Source organism: Dreissena polymorpha, chromosome 7, assembly GCF_020536995.1.
Source record: "Dreissena polymorpha isolate Duluth1 chromosome 7, UMN_Dpol_1.0, whole genome shotgun sequence".
Lineage (NCBI taxonomy): Eukaryota > Metazoa > Mollusca > Bivalvia > Myida > Dreissenidae > Dreissena > Dreissena polymorpha.
In genome coordinates, this window is record NC_068361.1 from 33,920,024 (window position 1) to 33,938,386 (window position 18,363).

An 18,363-nucleotide genomic window follows, 5' to 3' on the forward strand; every position below is an offset into this window, starting at 1 on the left:
CTTAATTCATGTGACTAAAGTTTGCTTGCAGATAAGACTGTGCCTCCCTACAGGCTTATCAAGGACAACACTTTTGATTGTTTTGGAATGTTTGCATAAAGGAAGTCTCTTCTAAACAAAAATCCAGTTAAAGCAGAAAGAGTCGTCCCTGATAAGCCTATGTGGACTGAACAGGCTAATCTGGGACCATAGATTACGAACATGCATTACGATCCTTTTTCCCCAAGCGAGGCTCAAGTCTATTTGATTCCTCAATAATATATTTGTAAGGGGTATGCTGACACACTACCACCTCTTTTCTTGCACCAATGATACCATGTCACTTAACAATAGCCTCAAATGCTAGTTTTCTTTAAGTGTAGTATATAAGAACTGCATACATACATACATGTATAGATAATGACATGTCACTTAACAATTGAAAAGTCTAACAGGCTGGTTTTCACACAGTGCAGAATACACGAATGAGTACATATAGATCACATGTCACTTACCAATAGTCTCGAATACTGGTTTTCCCACGGTGTAGTATATACGAATTGCGTACATATAGATGCGATCTTCTTTGCCGCAGTCGGCCCATGACATCTGCTCAGAGTCGAGGCACTTTGAGGTATAGTTCTCATCGTATTTTACACGCACACATTCCACGCTGAGAATTGAACCTGTGCACAAAAAGTAAGATATACTTTATATTGCATTTCAGATTTAAACAAAACTGACAAAACACATGAATTAAAATTATTTTCCCAAATGAACTAGTAGTAATTTTTAGTTGGATAACTAATGGTATTTATTTTATGCTTTCCGGTGGTTAATTGAGAAATATCAATGAATTAAAACTGATAATTTCACTGTTTCAAACAGTGAAAATTATCAGTGAAAATTATCGATAATTTTCACTGTTTACTGTGAAATGACGTCATTTTTTGACGAAATGATGTCATTATCCCAGCGAAATTCTTTAATTAAACTCTTTAACAATGTATATAAACGGTGTCTGCGCCACTCGTGAAAATATTATTTTCTATGATCACGCGTGAATTAAAATCGATAATCCACCGAATCCAACAAATATCCTCTATATTATCATTGATTATGTATCATTAAATCTCAACCACCTTGAGTTTATGCATATATGGGCTATTTGTACATACCTATACTAAATGGACTGTACCTTCGTGGCTGAAGTAAGCATTTTCTTACAATATGTTATAAAAAATTTCTGGTGTCTATGTTACAAATCATTCTTGCTAATAACGTATCTTACATAGCTATCTTATCATCAGACAAAATTAATGGATACAACAATTAAAAATGATATTTATTTCAAATACATTTAGCAGACCTCACCTGTGCCTCTGTGCCAAATGTGCAATAATCATGTTTAAATATTCAATTGTTCATATCTATAACCTTATTTCAAAAAATACATGTACTAATACACAGACACATAACTTTTTTTTTCAAATATTTTGCAATGTGCAACAATTACAAAGTCTCTCGTAACTTCCTGTTCTAACCCCACATCTTGTCCCACAACTTTTAAAACATTCGCCATAGCCAATCAAAAACCTGATCTCTTACAAGTTAACACTAAAATTACTAGCAGTCTGATTGGTTAAAATTTCGAGTCAAATAATATTGGAAATTGTGGCGTCTGTTATTTGAACACAACATTAACCCTTTCAGTGCGGGAACCGAATTTTAAAGGGCTTTGCAAACAGTTTGCAAAACGTGGCGTCTCATCAGGATCCAAACTGTTTGCTATTCTGATAATATTCTTTGAAAAAAATCGAAAAAAAATGCTAATTTTAGAAATTAAGCTAAGGACATTTTAGAAGACGACAAATTTTCCAGCATGCAAAGGATTAAGCTCAACATTTAGAAAACACCGGTATAGGATAACAGGGCTAAATGCATGAGTGTCACGTGCTGTCCCAGATAAGCCGGTGCAGTCAGCAGGGCTAATAAGAGAAGGCATTTTCCATTTACTAGAGACTTCCTTTGAACAAAAATTACCATAAAACAATAGCTTAACCCTTTCAGTGCGGGAACCGAATTTTGAAGGCCTTTGCAAACAGTTTGGATCCAGATGAGACGCCACAGAAGGTGGCGTCTCATCAGGATCCAAACTGTTTGCTATTCTGATAGTATTCTTTGAAAAAAAATCGAAGAAAATGCTTATATTAGAAATTCAGCAGACGACATTTTAGCAGACGACAAATTTCCCAGCATGCAAAGGGTTAATCTGGGTGTACACTTGATGCACGTGCATTAAGGCCAGATTTCTCAGAATGTGTATCAAGCTTATTAAGTGGCTTGAACCTGGTATAGGCTTCTTTTTAAGGAACTTATTCAGCTTGTCCAGCATCTCCTTGTAGCCGCAGTAGGTGGGCATGACCGCGCGGGCGTTGAACATTCCCGCCTTGAACAGCGACAGCATGCTGTCGGGGTCATTCGGTTCGCCCTCGGAGGGCTCTGGAAGTGTGGTCACGTACCCAATCTCTTGAATAGGGGCCGAGGAGTCCAGGCGGGGGGCAAGCCATAACCTAAAACGGGGATTGCAGTGACTTTGTTTACTTTATTTTTTACAACCTGTTCCTTTTGAAATGGAAAAAAGAGTGCATTAAACCATGGCATTGGCATATATTATACATTATTTATATGATTATAAATAACAGTATTCCAATTACCTGTATTAAATTTATTAATTTCATAGTATAAAGGGCTACAGAACTATATCACTGTATAATAAACTCAATAAACCAAATGAGTTTATTTTAAAGGTTTGCAATCTTTTTTGGACAATATTGGTCAGATTTTTTGGGGGGGAAAATGTTTATTTTTGCCATTGGGAAACAACCTGTAAGAAGCGAAAATTTGGGGCCAAAAAATCACTGTACATATATGAGCCCGGGTTTTCCGTCCAGCACTTTTTAGTTACATCCCTAAAAAACATGTAAAATATAAATTTAATGAATGTATTTGTAAAATATTGTGACCATATTTGATTAGATTAACATAAAACTTGTTGATAAATATCATAAAACTAACAAGTTCTACCATGTTAGTACAAAAATTTGTATCAAATACATGTGGATTCTGGACAAAAAAGGTATACCTTTTATAGTGCCCATGAGTTCCTGTTTCCACTCTACCAAAAAAACTTGGGCTACTTACCTTTATTTCAATATTATCTATAAAGGTTATTTCTTGGATATAAAACTTTAAAAAAAAAGGCACAAACCTATACAATTTTCAGTCAGACAATCATTATATTTTATGAATGGTGACGTAACAGTTCGTGTCCAATATGTTACGTCTTGAATTCAGATCTCAAACTGTTTTTACATAACTTTTGTAGCGTCTACAAATGTTTTAATACGAACAACGATGAGGTCGAAACGCTGTTTATTTCAACGAGAATATTTTTTAATTTCGTATACAAATCATGTTTGCTAAGTGGTGTCCAATATGTTACATTATTGGCTTTTAACCAATATAAATGGTCTGTTTTTGCGAAATGCCTTAACATATATTTTTTCAATTTATTAAATCGTAGGACTTTCCACAAACTCAGCACTGAACTAAAATTTTATGGTAAACACACCAGCTTAAAATTCACAAAATGTTGGACATCAAGCTATTTATGATGTAATCAAAAAGTGCTGGACGGAAAAACCCGGCTCATATACTCTGAGAAAATGCTGGGCCAATTCATTATTATATTATAGATTCAAACAGATATTCTGTAACAATATTCTTATTTCATAAACAAATAATTTAAAAATATTGATCAAAAAGAAAACAGCACATAAAAAAAGATTTATGCTACTCTTTCAACTCAATTCAAAGGACATGACTGTTGTTTGTATTAGATTTTTTTCAAAGTTTGAAATCATCATAGTGGTGCATAAAAGGATTTTGTCACAACAGATTTATGTGTACACATACCTAAGTCCGCGGACGTATTTGTTGATACCGTGACTGGACTCATGGTGCCACACTGCCTCCAGGTCAGGAGAGTTTGTCCCCTCTGCAAGCTTCTTAGTGATGGATTCCAGCTTCATCACCAGGTAGTCAGGGTTACCTTGCAGCCATTGGTTAGCCTGCTCTAAAACGGTGCTGGAATTGAAACCATCAAACATCATGGCTCAGATTTTTACAAAACATGTGTACCCTGATTTTGTCAGGGTTATTGTGCAGCAAATCGTTTGCTGCGAGTGCAAACACTGAAAGATGTGGCCCACATATATATGTGTCTTGTTCTGTGAAAATTGGTCAAAATGCATGTGCGTAAAGTGTCGTCCCAGATTAGCCTGTGCAGTCCACACAGGCTAATCAGGGATGACACTTTCCGCTTTCATGGTATTTTTCGTTTAAAGGAAGTCCCTTTTTACCAAAAATCTAGTTTAAGCTGAAAGTGTCGTCCCTGATTAGCCTGTGCGGACTGCACAGGCTAATCTGGGACAACATTTTACACACATTCATTATGCCCAGTTTTCTCAGAACAAGACACATTAAAATATAAAAACCTCTTAAGTTTTATTTTTTAGTTCAGGATTTTCATCAGTGATTTTTTCCTTCCTTGTAAAGTAGTCCTGTAAAAGGTACTTTCCTAATTCAGGAAAAATAGAAATCTCCAATTGCCATTGCAAAATTTCCCCCAAAAAGTAAAATTGGTTCCCGAAAGGCATTATCTTCAAGTGTATATATACAATTCGACTGAAACTGAACATCTCAAGCCAAAAGTCATGTGAAGGCATAATTTACAGCAAGCAATTAAAAAGACCCATCTTTCCCAATCTAAAGATTTCAAGACACAAATTTTCCAATTTCAGGTTTTTTCACACTAATTTTTCCCAATTCCTATGGTTCTGGGTTGTTTCCCAATTGGGAAAAAAACCGTTGTTCATATACTTAAGCCTGGTATTTAATAATTGCACTTAACTAATGGCAAGTAAAAATTTGTTTGTTTGTTAAGTGCGAATTACTCACTGTTTTCTACAGTTTTTCAGTAGTATCAATGGCATTCAATTCGGTCACTAAACCTACTCACAAACCAGTGCATTTATTTATGCAAGTAACTGACAATATACAATGTGATGATATTACTGTGCAAGCAATTGAAATCGGATTTGTATTTTATTATTATTACATTTCTAGCAGGATAAACACTGGCTTTTACCTGAATTCTGTGTATACTGGGGCATCAAGTGCAGATGTTGATTCTTCTATCAGTCGAGGCATAAAATCTACAAACGTCATAGGTGGAACCTAAAAAAAGTACCACCTTTGTAGAGACTAATAGTATATTTTGTAAATGTCTTGAAGATTTTATAATGCATACAGAAAAAAATACATGAACTTAAATAAGCACTGAGAAAATATAGTTCATAAACAGACAGCAGGCTATATACAAGTTCAGACTAGAATGCAAAGAATATGAATATCATTACTTGAGAACAAAATTAAAACCAAGCCTTACTATATAAAAGTTAAACTAATAATCTGAGACTGAGACACAGACTTGAGAGCATCTAAATATTATTTATTAACAAGCATTTAAGATAAATAAAGCGATTTAAACTTAACTCCGTCTTATGAGCAACTTTACAAGAGGTTTCAATTAGGCTTTGACTTATGTGCAATCTTACTAGATGTTTTAGTTTAAACTAAACTCATACTTTTGAGCAACTTTACAAGAGGTTTAAACTAAATTTTAACTTATGTGCAATCTTACAAGCGGTTTAAACTATTCTCTGACATGTGAGCAATCATATAAGAGGCGTACATTAAACTCTGCCTTATAAGCAAACATCATCAATTCACATACTGTGAAGTCATACTCCGCCTGTGTTCCTTCATGACTCTCAGTGTAGGTTGGGTTGTCTACCCCCTCTACGTTCACCCCGTTCTCGACTTGCACCCCGTTCTCAACTGGCTGAGGGCGTTCTACAGTCTCTACAGGAGCTGGTGAAGTGTCCAATGGCTTTAGTTCTACTTCTGTTGACATGCTGGCAGTTGTTCTGTCAGGAGATGGTTTAACAATTTATGTTATGTGAAAATTTATGAATGTAAGTAGTATGCCAGAATAGTTATAAATAAGATATATGATTTTTTTAAATCTCAAATAGTAAATATATCCAGCTGTTCATATAATGGTGCTCAATACGTTCAGATTTATGGTGCCTGAGTAGCTCAGAGCAGAACATTTACATACAGGCTTAACTAAATTGGATCTGAGTCATTCATGGTGCCACAAATCATATGATTATGAACACAACTTTATGTGATCTGATGGAGTGAATTTTGCATGACTGTTTTACAAATATAGCTTTCATTTACATTTTAAAAGAACAATAACTTTAAAAGTGTATTGATTTATCTCTTAATTTGCACCATGGTTTCAGATGCAAGAAAAAAACAAGTATGTTCTTAATGTTCTTTTCATGAAACCTGCATACTTTGATTGAAATAATTGGAAAATAATGTACACTGTAATTTTTATTTAATTTGTTAAAAGTCAAGTAAACACAGAAATTTACCTTTAAATATGCCAAGAAGTTTCCCCGAACTCTAGAAATAAAAATGCGCAGTAAGAGTAGAAACTTGTTCGATCAGCAAAACACGTGATTCTACATGCCTGTCACGCTCTATTTGTGCATTGTTTATTTACCTGGTTGTCATGAAAACTGTCAATTTAAGCTAATTATAGAACAGGTGCGTGTTCATTTGCGCCCTTCTTTCACAGAGTATTATTACAAGGTATACCTAGAAGACTTTAAAACTTTAGTTGAAATTCGATTAAACTATGTTATAGTCAGTTTGGTTCAAGATGAAGACATTTAACCTATGGAGAATCACCTTTGCGCGACGTGCAAACTTATTAGCGGGAAACGGTTATGTAAAGAAGTAGAATCATCCAAACGAAAACGACTACATAATACTAATTTCAGTTCTTTGTGTGGTTACAAAACACCTTTCTTCTAAAAAAGGAAAGGAAACCGCCGTGCAAAAATATTACTAGATCAGAGCATAGTTCTTAAATATCGTCAGCCCTATAATATATACGGTTAAACATAAAAGGGAAGTTATAAAGGGAGGAGTTTGCGAAGAGAAAAACGGAGAGTCACTTACGGTCTTGACTTACGCACCACTTTCGAGCCCCGTTGTCAACATACAACTTTGTTTAGCTGCATAATTATGAAAACTCATTGTGTAGAAGATTGTCCAAAAATAGTTACATAAAAAATCACAAGTAATAAGGAGTAAGAAAATTATCAAAGCATGTATAATCCTTAAAAAATTAAGTCAGCTGAAAAATAAAACAAGTCTTCCGTCACAAAAAGACACCCGACAATTCTATAAGGAGACACGATTTTAAGGTGGTATAAAGTTCCAAGTAGTCCAGACATTAACTAAATATGCCTTTAATTTTCATTTTAACTTTTGTTGGCAAACAATGAAGTCCCGCAAAGAATCCGTGTTTTAAACACTTATGTGTGGGATATTTTTCATATAAATAACTTATGATCACACATTAACCCATTCATGCCTAGCGTCCTGAAAAAAGGACATTGCAAACAGCGTAGACCCAGATGAGACGCCGCATGATGCGGCGTCTCATCTGGGTCTGCGCTGTTTGCTTACAGAAATTTCTGTCAGAAATATTCTAAATATAGAAATAAATATACCAGACACCCCTATTTTTGGAAATAAATTGATCCAATTTAGAAGGATGGGAGAGTCCACTGGGCATAAATGGGTTAAGGATTTATATGTGTAATCAATGTCGTGTCGTGCCACACAATATGTGGTTCACTCGATTAGAACATTTGTTAACTGACTATACACTAGCCACATATAAGTTCAAAATGTTGGGTGGGGTTGGTTGATGCCGGGCATGCGCAGTTTGCCTAAACAAAAAATCTTTAGATTACATAGAGAATATTTGTTGGATCCGGTGGATTATCGATTTTAATTCACGAGTGATCATAGAAAATAATATTTTCACGAGTGGCGCAGCCACGAGTGAAAATATATGTTTTCTATGATCACGAGTGAATTAAAGTCGATAATAAACCGAATCCAACAAATTTTCTTTTTATTTAATGCATTTTTCACAGTTTATATACATTGTTCAAGAGTTTAACTAACGAATTTTGCTGGGATAATGACGTCATTTCGTCAAAAAAATGACGTCATTTCACAGTAAACAATGAAAATTATCGATAATTCTCACTGATAATTTTCACTGTTTGAAACAGTGAAATTATCAGTTTTAATTCACTGATATTTCTCTATAAACCACCGGAAAGCATTAAATAAAAAAGCGTTCCAAAATGTAAATGATTAGTACGAATGTGTTATCGCTTTCACGGTCACTCATTTGAGTTAGTCAAGTGGATGTTCGGCTATATATACATATTTAAGATCATTGCAGACGTACAGTTTTCGGTGTGAACTACCCTTCAGAAAGTATTAAACTTGTTCAAATCAAATCAATCTATATTAATAAAGTAATCGAACATCGAAACATTTAATAATAGAACAGGTCTAAGGACATTTTATTGTGAAAATGGTGCCAGTCTTTTTATTCAGTGTCCGGGCTTTATAAATTTAAGTTAAAAATAAAGCAGTTTTACTTGTATTCCGATTTGAGTCCTAGGTTACGAGTAAAACTTTGCAAAAGGTTGATATGGCGCATAGTCTTTTATAAAAAAAAAACAAGCTTTTTCTGTAAATCAGTAAAATGTTAAGATCGTGACGTCATGACGTCCAAATGCGTACAAACGTTAAACGACGTTGGAAACCTGTGGCCAATAGAGCGCATAATCGAGTGACGTAACAAACTAATCCATAACTACGCTAATCGGTTCCCGTGATCACTTTCAAAGCCGATAGTGGCAGACGCAAAACAGGATATCGTGTTAGTGTAAAGCTTAGAGTAGTTTCTAGCTAGATCGGACTAAAAGAATAATAAATATGCCACTGCCGGCAAGTGGAAAAAGCATTTTAATGACCCCGGACCCATATCATACACCAGGGTAAGTTTATTTATTTTATATTTTATTTTATCAGACTGAGCAATTGTAAAACGATTTAACACCGATAACATACAGTGTATAGATATGTATACATGACACGGGTAAGTCTAAAACGGCTTGTCATACAATAGAAAGTGTTAGAAACTACCAAGCCATATTGAATTAAAGAAATTCAATACGTTAATAGACACTGTTATTTACCGATCTGATATAAATATTGTAATTGTACGCCACATTAAAACTTTCAATAGATACACGGCATTTAAAGCGCTTAGAAAAACTATTAAATGTTTGTTTAATTAATATTATCGATATTTGCGGCAAACTTCGCCTAGTTAAAGAATACTTGAATGGTTAATATTTAAGTTGACCTTAGCGACGGATTTTGCGTGTGTAGAAATTAATTAGTAAAAAATGTCACGTCGTTTTTAAGCAATCATAATGGTAGGTGAATTTATCAAAGCTGATACCTTGATCATTATTATTCACTGATAAGTATACTTTACCGCTTTCAATGACATTTTAAATAAGTTAAACTGAATCAAAAGGTTTCTTCACTAAAACCATTCCCATATATGAATACAATTAGCACTTACGGACTAATATTTATAAATCTTAAGGTTCCTTTACCCAGACTGGGCTCACATTTCAAATGCATACAAGTATTTTTTCGATCTTTGTCTCCTGATGACCTTCAGTTTCGTACATATCTTGTTTATTATTTAATTACTTTTTTTAATGTCGGACGCGCTAAACAAATTCCCTTTAAGTCAAGCATACAGTGTTGTGTGTCGACTTCAATGATGACTAATTGCTTACCACCTTTGGCCAATACGTAAAGATATGTGTATGTTAATTAAGGGTAAATTAATTAATTAATTAATTAACCCTTTACCACTTAGATACGTATTTTAACGCATATGTTGTCCATTAGAAAGCTACATTTAATTAAATACCTTTCTTACTAAATTTAAGTTTTAAAGGCTGCATTTCCAATCCTTAGATACTGATGAGCAGCAAACAACATAAAACCTGAACAGCCTGCGAGTTACTCGCAGGCTGTTCTGTTTTTATGCTGGTTGCAAAAGCCATTTTCACTTTGCTTCTTATGGGGGAAAGGGTTTCTTCAATGTATATTTGTATGTTGATGAAACACAGTTGGGTATTAAAGTGCGATATGCAAAGCGTTTCATAATATGTTCATTTTTTAAGTGGCAGTCCGCTTTTGAGTTTCATATTGTGTGTTGGTTTATTACCGCTACTTGTAAACTGTATAGCCTTTCAATATAAAACTAAAATAGATTATGAAATATGCAATATATAAGTACACGTATATCTAAATAACTTATAATATTTTTTTTGTAGAAAATGCTGGACTATATAGTTGTGACGCCTTTTAAACTAATGTGTTAAACGTTGGTTGATTTGTAAAACTGAACATTTGTTTAAGGACACTGACAATACATCATTTTTTAGATTATCGTTTCGCGGTTAAAAAAACAACACATTATGTAAAACTCGTATTTATTTTTTGAAGAGACATGTATATAAATAATTTTGACAAAGAGAACATCGAAGGTGTGCTTGCCGAACGTGAGAATCAGGATTTCAAAGCGGTTATTTAACAGACATGCAAAAAGCATTCAAATTAATTTACATTTTGGTTTATCTACATTCATGGAGTTTAAAACGATTGTGTAACCTTTGAAAACATAATTATTTGTAATTTGATCCACGTCCAATCTAAGACTTAGAAACATGATCTTCGATTCTATTACGAACAACTTCTTCAATTGACTTAAATTCCAAACAAAGTATATTTAACACGTTGTCTGTTGTGTAGACAATTGCAAGTTCCATTTCTGCATCGATTTATTGTCTGTTGTTTTGTTTGTAGCATTGCATTAATGCTTTCAAACAGCAAACATCGATTTGAATGTAAAGCGCATTGTTGAATGTTTTTCACAGATCATGGGTATATATTTTTAGTGTAATAAATAATCATCAAAGAATGTACAACACGGAAATTTGCGATCAAATCGGGCAACATAGATCTTGCTTTGGATTAAAACTAATCTTTGGTATTAAAAACGTTGTTAAATTAATCCTCCTTGTAAAGAATATGCATTAATGGCAGTGGGAGAAGTGTGTATAACCAAAATAAGGGTATCTTAAGTCCTTTCTGAGCATTGACATTTACTAGTTATATTTAGCTGATGATTGCTTATTTATTGATGATTTGGACTGCTACTTTGTTTTAAAGCGAAAACAACAAGTTTTAATATATATTTATATATTGAAGTTAATATAGCTTATGTATGTGCTATATACAAACGTGTCCTTAACGTAAACTAGTCCAATACAATGTATTGAAGGATAAGAGACTGTCAGGTTTTTACTGACATGAGTCTCGTTTTGGGAAAACTGGCTTTAATACATGTGCGTAAAGTGTCGTCCCAGGCTTATTAGGGACGACACTTTTAGCCTAGACTGGATATTTGTTTTAAAGATAGTTCCTTAAAACGAAAATAAACCATAACAGCGGAATGTGTCGCCACTGATGAGCGTGTGCGGACTGCAAAGGCTAATCTGGGACGACATTTTATGCACTTGCATTAAGCCCGGTTTCCACAGAGCGCTGCATAAATGTACAAAAGTAACAACGCAATATACGGATTTAGTTTAGGCGAAATAATTCTCAAACCGTCAATAATTGAGTCATTCGATTAATACTTTAACATGCAACTAGAGTCGCGATTTTCATTGCGTGTAACACATGCGAAAATGGAGCCTTGCAATCCAAGTTTAAGTAGATCAAATGCTATGTACAATATTGTAACAGGAAAAAAATACGCATCAATAATCTAAAACTGTCGCATTTTTAAATCACACCTTTAAAAAGACAAGTATCATATCCGTTTCATTCTGCAAGACAAAACGCCACTGACTACAGATAACGCTGCGGGAGATGAAAAAAAATCGCATCAAGTTTTTGCTTAATATGTGATTTATCATTAAAGATAGTGACCGAACGATTTCAGATTTGAAACCTCTCATATGAAATGCGCATTGTATTGATCAGAAATGTAAACATTGTAAATCGAATAAGCCTATACTGTTTATGACAGGTACATTTATTTTTCAAACACGATTTATTATAGCAATATTATGCGCTAAGTATGCTATTTCTCAATTTATTGAACGCAAAGTAATGCTTTATTCACTGGAGAATGAAGCACGTGCAAACTGACAAGAAATTTAATGCGTTTGCTGTCGGATAAGACCAGTATAACATTAGGTTATTATATGAGCCTCGCTCCTGGAAAACTGGACTTAATGCGTTTGCGGTGTCCAGATTAGCCTGTGAAGTCCGCACAGGCTCATCAGGGACTACACTTTCCGCTTTTATTTAATATTTTGTTTAAGTTCAAACGAAGTCTCTTCTAAACGAAAATTCAGTTAAGTGGGAATGTGTCGGACTGAACCGGTTAATCTGCGATGAAGCTTTACGCCCTGTTTTCCCAGAACGGGGCTCATAAAACGGGTCGATTTGAAATACTACAGTCGAACTTATTGTGTATCGGAGTATATAATTTAGCTTGATGTTTTTTAAGGCAAATGGTAGAAACGTGTAGACACTGTCAAGATTTTAATTTTATCGAGAAAATAATGTCCATGTTTGTAAAGTGACAGTTATGCCAATAAATTTGAAAACGTCTAATAACCCTATCAGTAAAATGATCATTTAAACCAATTATTGCAATTATTGAAAAACAACCAGCTCCCTATTCAATAGTAATATTTAAATCCAGTGACAGCCATATCTTTGATTTCATCGACAAAGCTCGCGTTTTTCTCTCTCAGCAGAAATGATTGTTTATGGCAGCCAATTGCCGATTTGGAATAATGTGCTCATTCATTTCCATCGATTAGCTAATAGATATGTCCTATAAAAATCAATGATATGGTAAAAACGATGGAACCGGTTGGTACACGGAGAAAAGTTGGAATCATTGACCGGGTTTAACATTAGAGAGGGTTTTTAATACATGATAGAGTGGCAATTAAAAATTGAAGTTTGTTGTAGGCCTACATGTGTTAAAAAGTAAAGATCAATCTGATACATTAGGGGCAAAATATCCAGATAGTGTTAACCGCACCATTTCAAGAGTGTTTTTTTTTAAATATCCCATCAAAAGGAAAAATATAAACTTTCAGTTATTAAAGCTTTGGTTTCTTCAAACGAGACAAATGTGCGAATCGGAATGAGATACTGATTATAGTTGGGTAACATACAAATGCCAGATATTTTGAAATGACCAGTGAATTGCACGACCACATTTTTGACATAAAGCTATATTTTATGATAATGTGAACATACAAATACTAGTATTGTCTAAGACAGAATGTCGAAAATGAATGGACGATACTATAAATTATAAGAAAGAGAACACTTTCAATTAAGCCATACGCCAGCTACGCATTTAAAGCGTGACCTTGACCTTGTGGTAGCGGGTCTTTGTAATACTTTCTTCACATGCCCGCACTGGGATACAAAAATGAGCGATGACGAACATCTTTTAAAGGACACTTTAGGCCTTGACATTGACTATGTACGACTGGCTTTTGTAATTTGCATATTTTAACAATCTGGAATACCTTATGTACCTATATTTATGTTTTAGGAAATCATTCAAATGGTATTGAAGACATTGAGCGGACTAAAAAAATTGACTGGAAAATCGAGACTTAAAATGTAACTTTCAAGTATGACAATGAAATTGATGTGGCATGAATGACCCGCGATGTCTGGAAATCAGTTAAATGAAAGAACCATTTGAGCCAACACCCATGAAAATCATTTGAGGAGAAAATATAATGAAACGAACATGTTGCGGCGCAAAGACGGACGGACAGACAAACGGACACATGGCATCCATAAAACCTACTGCTTCTCGGCGGGGTAGTTAGATAGTGATACATCACTTTTTCAGCTGCTTTAAGTGATGCGTGGGAATTTCACAATGTACCTTTATAAGCGACAATAAATTTTCCTGAAACAACATATCCGTGTACTTTCTCCTTATGTTAATAGGCAATATACCTCTTATCGTTTCCCACTTATGTACTCCAGATATGGCGGGTTCTGTCCACAATTCAAATACCAGATCGGCGAGACGTTTGGAAAGACCACATCCAAGCTTCTGCGTAGCGACGCCGTCGCCAGTTCCGGGAAGCTGGTGCTGGCGGACATCCGGGCGAGCTCGGCGCCGGTGATGGAGGATGACCCGAAGGCGACGCTGCTCCGATCTCGAACCCACAGCTGGGGCGACCAAAAACTCATGGAGCAGATGATACCAGGATATACAGGTGGGCACCAGTTGTTTGTACAGGTAGTTGAAGTTGTTTGAACAACTTCCTTGCAAAGGCTAGACTGGTTCTGTGAATAGCTCTTATTAACCTCGGCGAAGTTGGCTGACTGGTGCCGAGCCAAGCTCTCATTCAATGCATGTCGTCATAAACGAAGTGAGAATGAACGCTGTAATTTGTATGTGTATTGTTTATGGTTTAAAATCTGAGTTAAATTATGATACTTTTCTGTACAAACTTGTCCAGTCCACAAGTCTTTTCGCATATCCATGTTCGTCTGTCCAAGCGAAGTAAATCGAATTATGAGTCATGTGAAGGTCAATGTTACAGCCATTATTAGCCATAGACATATAGAGGCAGTTACTTGTATTTGTATGAAAAGCTTATTGGGGTAATGCGAGAAATTCGTAATCGCTAATAAGCGCAGTGTTCTACGATTTTTTTAATTGTGTCAACAATTATATTACGTGTATGTACATGCATATGTGTTGCTATAATCACCCAATTTAATGTCACGTTACGATAATAACGTAACAGGAAAATTAATGACGCTTAATATTTTACTGATATTGAAATATAGAGAACATAAACCAGTTTCAAGTTCAATTAAACATTCAATTTTATACTATATTCTTGATAAACGGGTTCGAGCGTCATCAATTGAGCCTTTTTATGCTTGATGCATTTGCGTAAAGTGTCGTCCTAGATTGGCGTGTGCAGTTCCCACATGCTTATCAAGGACGACACTTTCCGCTTTTATGATTATTTTTTTCGTTATAAGGAAGCCTCTTCAAAACAAATATCCAGTCTAGGCGAAAAGTGTCGTCCCTAATAAACCTGAGACGACACGTAAAACACACGGTATTTAAAAAAATAAAGTCTCTTCTTTTTGAAAATCTAGTTTAGGCATAAAGTGTCGTCCCTGATTAGCCTTGGCGAACTGCACATACTAATCAGGGACGACACATTACGCAAATTCATTTAGCAAATTCATTAAGCCCGAAATAATCAACACTGCATTCAAACTCTTCAGGCTTTATACCTCGACATGAGCACTTTTTCGGCAAGCGCTACGCCGTTAACTGCAAGGGCGCCATCTCGGACTTCGAGTCGGACCACCGGAAGTACCTCCAGAACGCCGACGAACTCCGCATCATCGAAGCGGTACAGGCCGGCAAAGTGAACAAAGACGCCGTACCGATGTTACCTGTGAGTGCTTAAGTTAAATGCATGTACATAGTATGGCTGCAAGGTCTATTCCATTGATGCTCTATTTTTGAATCTTCACACTAACAATTAAACCTACCTATGCTTGCTAATTTATTTGTAAATCTAAACAAAAACAACTACAAATTTGTATAAAACTATCAAACATGCTGTCAGGAAAACAGTCTTTTTTGGAACTATATAAACACTAATAATGTACTCACCCATGTTAATTTAATTGTTGTACACAAATGTAAAACAACAAATGATTTTGATCTGTAAATGTGATGACGTGCAGTTAAACGAGAATCCATGGTATTTTATGATATCAATTCTTCTCCAGCCAATCAGAAGCCGACAAGTGACTCCCCTCAGGCCAATAGCAGCCGACGCCAAACCGTACATTTCCGCCAGTATGACGAAAAGTGCAGAGTCTCCATTTTATATGGCTAACGATAACGACATGAAGAGATTTATGTCCGGTAAGTGGCAATTATTGGTCGTTTTAATTTATTATTTAACAGGAAATCAATCCATACCAGATTGTGTTCATATCTTGCTCGTTCGCTAACGTCGCTCTATTTTAAACAAGACTATTGCCAAGCAATATATGTCCCATACCGGCTCCACCATTGTCAATTTTTTTTTTAAATTATTATTTTTTATATTTGTTGCCATAGAAACTAGAATTTTTGACGTAGGAACCAAATGAAATGACGTGCATAATGTCCATATTGCCAGCTATCCATGTTTCAAGTTTCATGAAAAATATGAAGAACTTTTAAAGTTATCGCAGGATCCAGAAAAGTGTGACTGACAGATTCACAGACAGACGCACAGAGCGCAAACCATAAGTCTCCTCCGGTGAAACCGGTAGGGAACAATAAACACACCTTCCTAAAATATCTTCCACGAATACCCAATGATTGCTTCAATTGTACAGGTTACACGGGTTTCGTTCCGCGCGCGAGGCCACGCCTTGGGATGGGTTATCCAATAATCACCCACGAGGCGCTGAACGAATTCACGTCAGATACCGCGAGACTTCAGGGCCTCAAGTCGCAGCCAATCACAATCCACCGTGACCAGCCTAGGGTCAAGGACGCTAAACTGATCTACCCGCTGGAGAGCGGACTTGTTCCTCACTACACTGGACACATTCCAGGTGAGTTGACTACTAAGCACGACCTTGATTTACGTTTTGATTAATTTAGTTTTCTACTTGACCACATAGTTAGAAGTCAAAATAAATTTTATATGACCAACGCAAATTCCACATTTTTTTCCAAATGCAGAATTCCATTAATTTACATGTCCACAAATACGTTTTTTAACCATAATGTCCTGCCAACTTATCAATATACTCCCAAGTCAAGTATGCGGGGCGGTCTAGTTGGAGGCTATTACTGAATCAGTTTTAACCGTCAACCGTTAAGACGGTTGAGTCACAAATCTTAACCGTCCCATTGCTTACCCATGCATACAATAATTTTTGGATCACTTAGCACACATTTTAAGTTAGTTTAACATGCACGCACATGGGACTTTCGCGCTAAAAATATACATGGTTTTAAGGTCAAGGTCGAACACTGATGTTCCAATATAGTACCTTATTTTTTGTTATTTGACAAGTGGCTGCATTCTTTTTTTCGCATCGAGTACATCATTTCGAATTAACATTGAAGCAATGTTAGCTGTTATAAACGATATGTCAAGCATCAGCACCAGCATTTTACCGTTAAGGTCAAGGTCATATTTAAAGGTCAACATTCAACACATACTGTCAAAATCATGAGGAATGCGGAGTTATTAATCACGTTTCGTGATACAAATCCATTTGACATATATATATTTTCTTGTGTATGAATATCACATTACAAGAGTTAAAGACTATACATTTGCCATAGAAATAAAATTTCAGATTATTCGTTCGGTTCAACAATTTAAGGGAATCGTGGGCGTTAAGAACACTGTATTATTATCTGTTAAAATATATTTTATTGGATTTCAGGTCAAAAGTTTCGTTACGGTGAAACGTTTGGTCACAGCACAGAGAATGCCAAACACTCAGAAGTTCGCGTTTCTGTGTAGTTACCTTGGAAACCATAGACACATTTTATGAGAATGCTTCATATGTCTGGATAAAAACAACATATTGGATTTATTAACGAGTGCATTTTAGTTTTGTGATAAATATTCATTTATGCAGAGATGATGCTTTTATTCATGCTTGGTATAACACATGTGTCTGGAACGTATCGCTGTGATAGTTAATATTAATTGGATACATGTTCTTGTGTCTGGAGTCAGTTTATGAATTTGTGATATTTTGTACAGTATTATAGTTGTTTTACTAACAATTTCCATAATAAAGTTATAGTATGTTGGTAGAGTTTTAGTGTTTCATGGAAAAATTCCATGTTCTGGACGGGCTATATATGCCAAATTCGTAATTATTTTCAACTAACATCTTAAGCTAAAAACGGGTAGGTAGGTCGGCAAACTAGTTTAGCCATTAACCATACACGAGTTTTTTGTCCACTTCAATAAAGCTTTTCAATGACCTGTTTACTCATAAAAGCATGCAAAATAGAAACCTTGGAACAACAAAAGGTTCGGCAAAGGAATGTAGAAACAATAATATAGGTTCGGAGATCTGTTCTTACTCATGATGTGTTACTCTGTCTCAAACCACCTATCTTGTGTACAATAGTTTGTATAATGAAGTGTGTGT

General features: G+C 35.3%; 2 protein-coding genes across 2 annotated transcripts; one reads left to right on the plus strand and one right to left on the minus strand.

Annotated features, from left to right (window-relative positions):
- Positions 1-486: 486 nt before the first annotated feature.
- Positions 487-6,913, minus strand: LOC127839618 (uncharacterized). The gene is made up of 6 exons (XM_052368006.1): positions 6,871-6,913; positions 5,840-6,032; positions 5,192-5,280; positions 3,958-4,128; positions 2,329-2,552; positions 487-665 (listed from the first exon to the last, which is right to left on the minus strand). Exons 2-6 carry the CDS (start codon positions 6,017-6,019, stop codon positions 487-489), a joined length of 843 nt encoding a protein of 280 aa, XP_052223966.1. The 5' UTR covers positions 6,020-6,032; positions 6,871-6,913.
- A 1,903-nt stretch (positions 6,914-8,816) lies between these two features.
- Positions 8,817-18,015, plus strand: LOC127839136 (protein FAM166B-like). The gene is made up of 6 exons (XM_052367337.1): positions 8,817-9,053; positions 14,188-14,423; positions 15,457-15,632; positions 15,973-16,111; positions 16,573-16,794; positions 17,641-18,015. Exons 1-6 carry the CDS (start codon positions 8,992-8,994, stop codon positions 17,718-17,720), a joined length of 915 nt encoding a protein of 304 aa, XP_052223297.1. The 5' UTR covers positions 8,817-8,991; the 3' UTR covers positions 17,721-18,015.
- Positions 18,016-18,363: the final 348 nt, after the last annotated feature.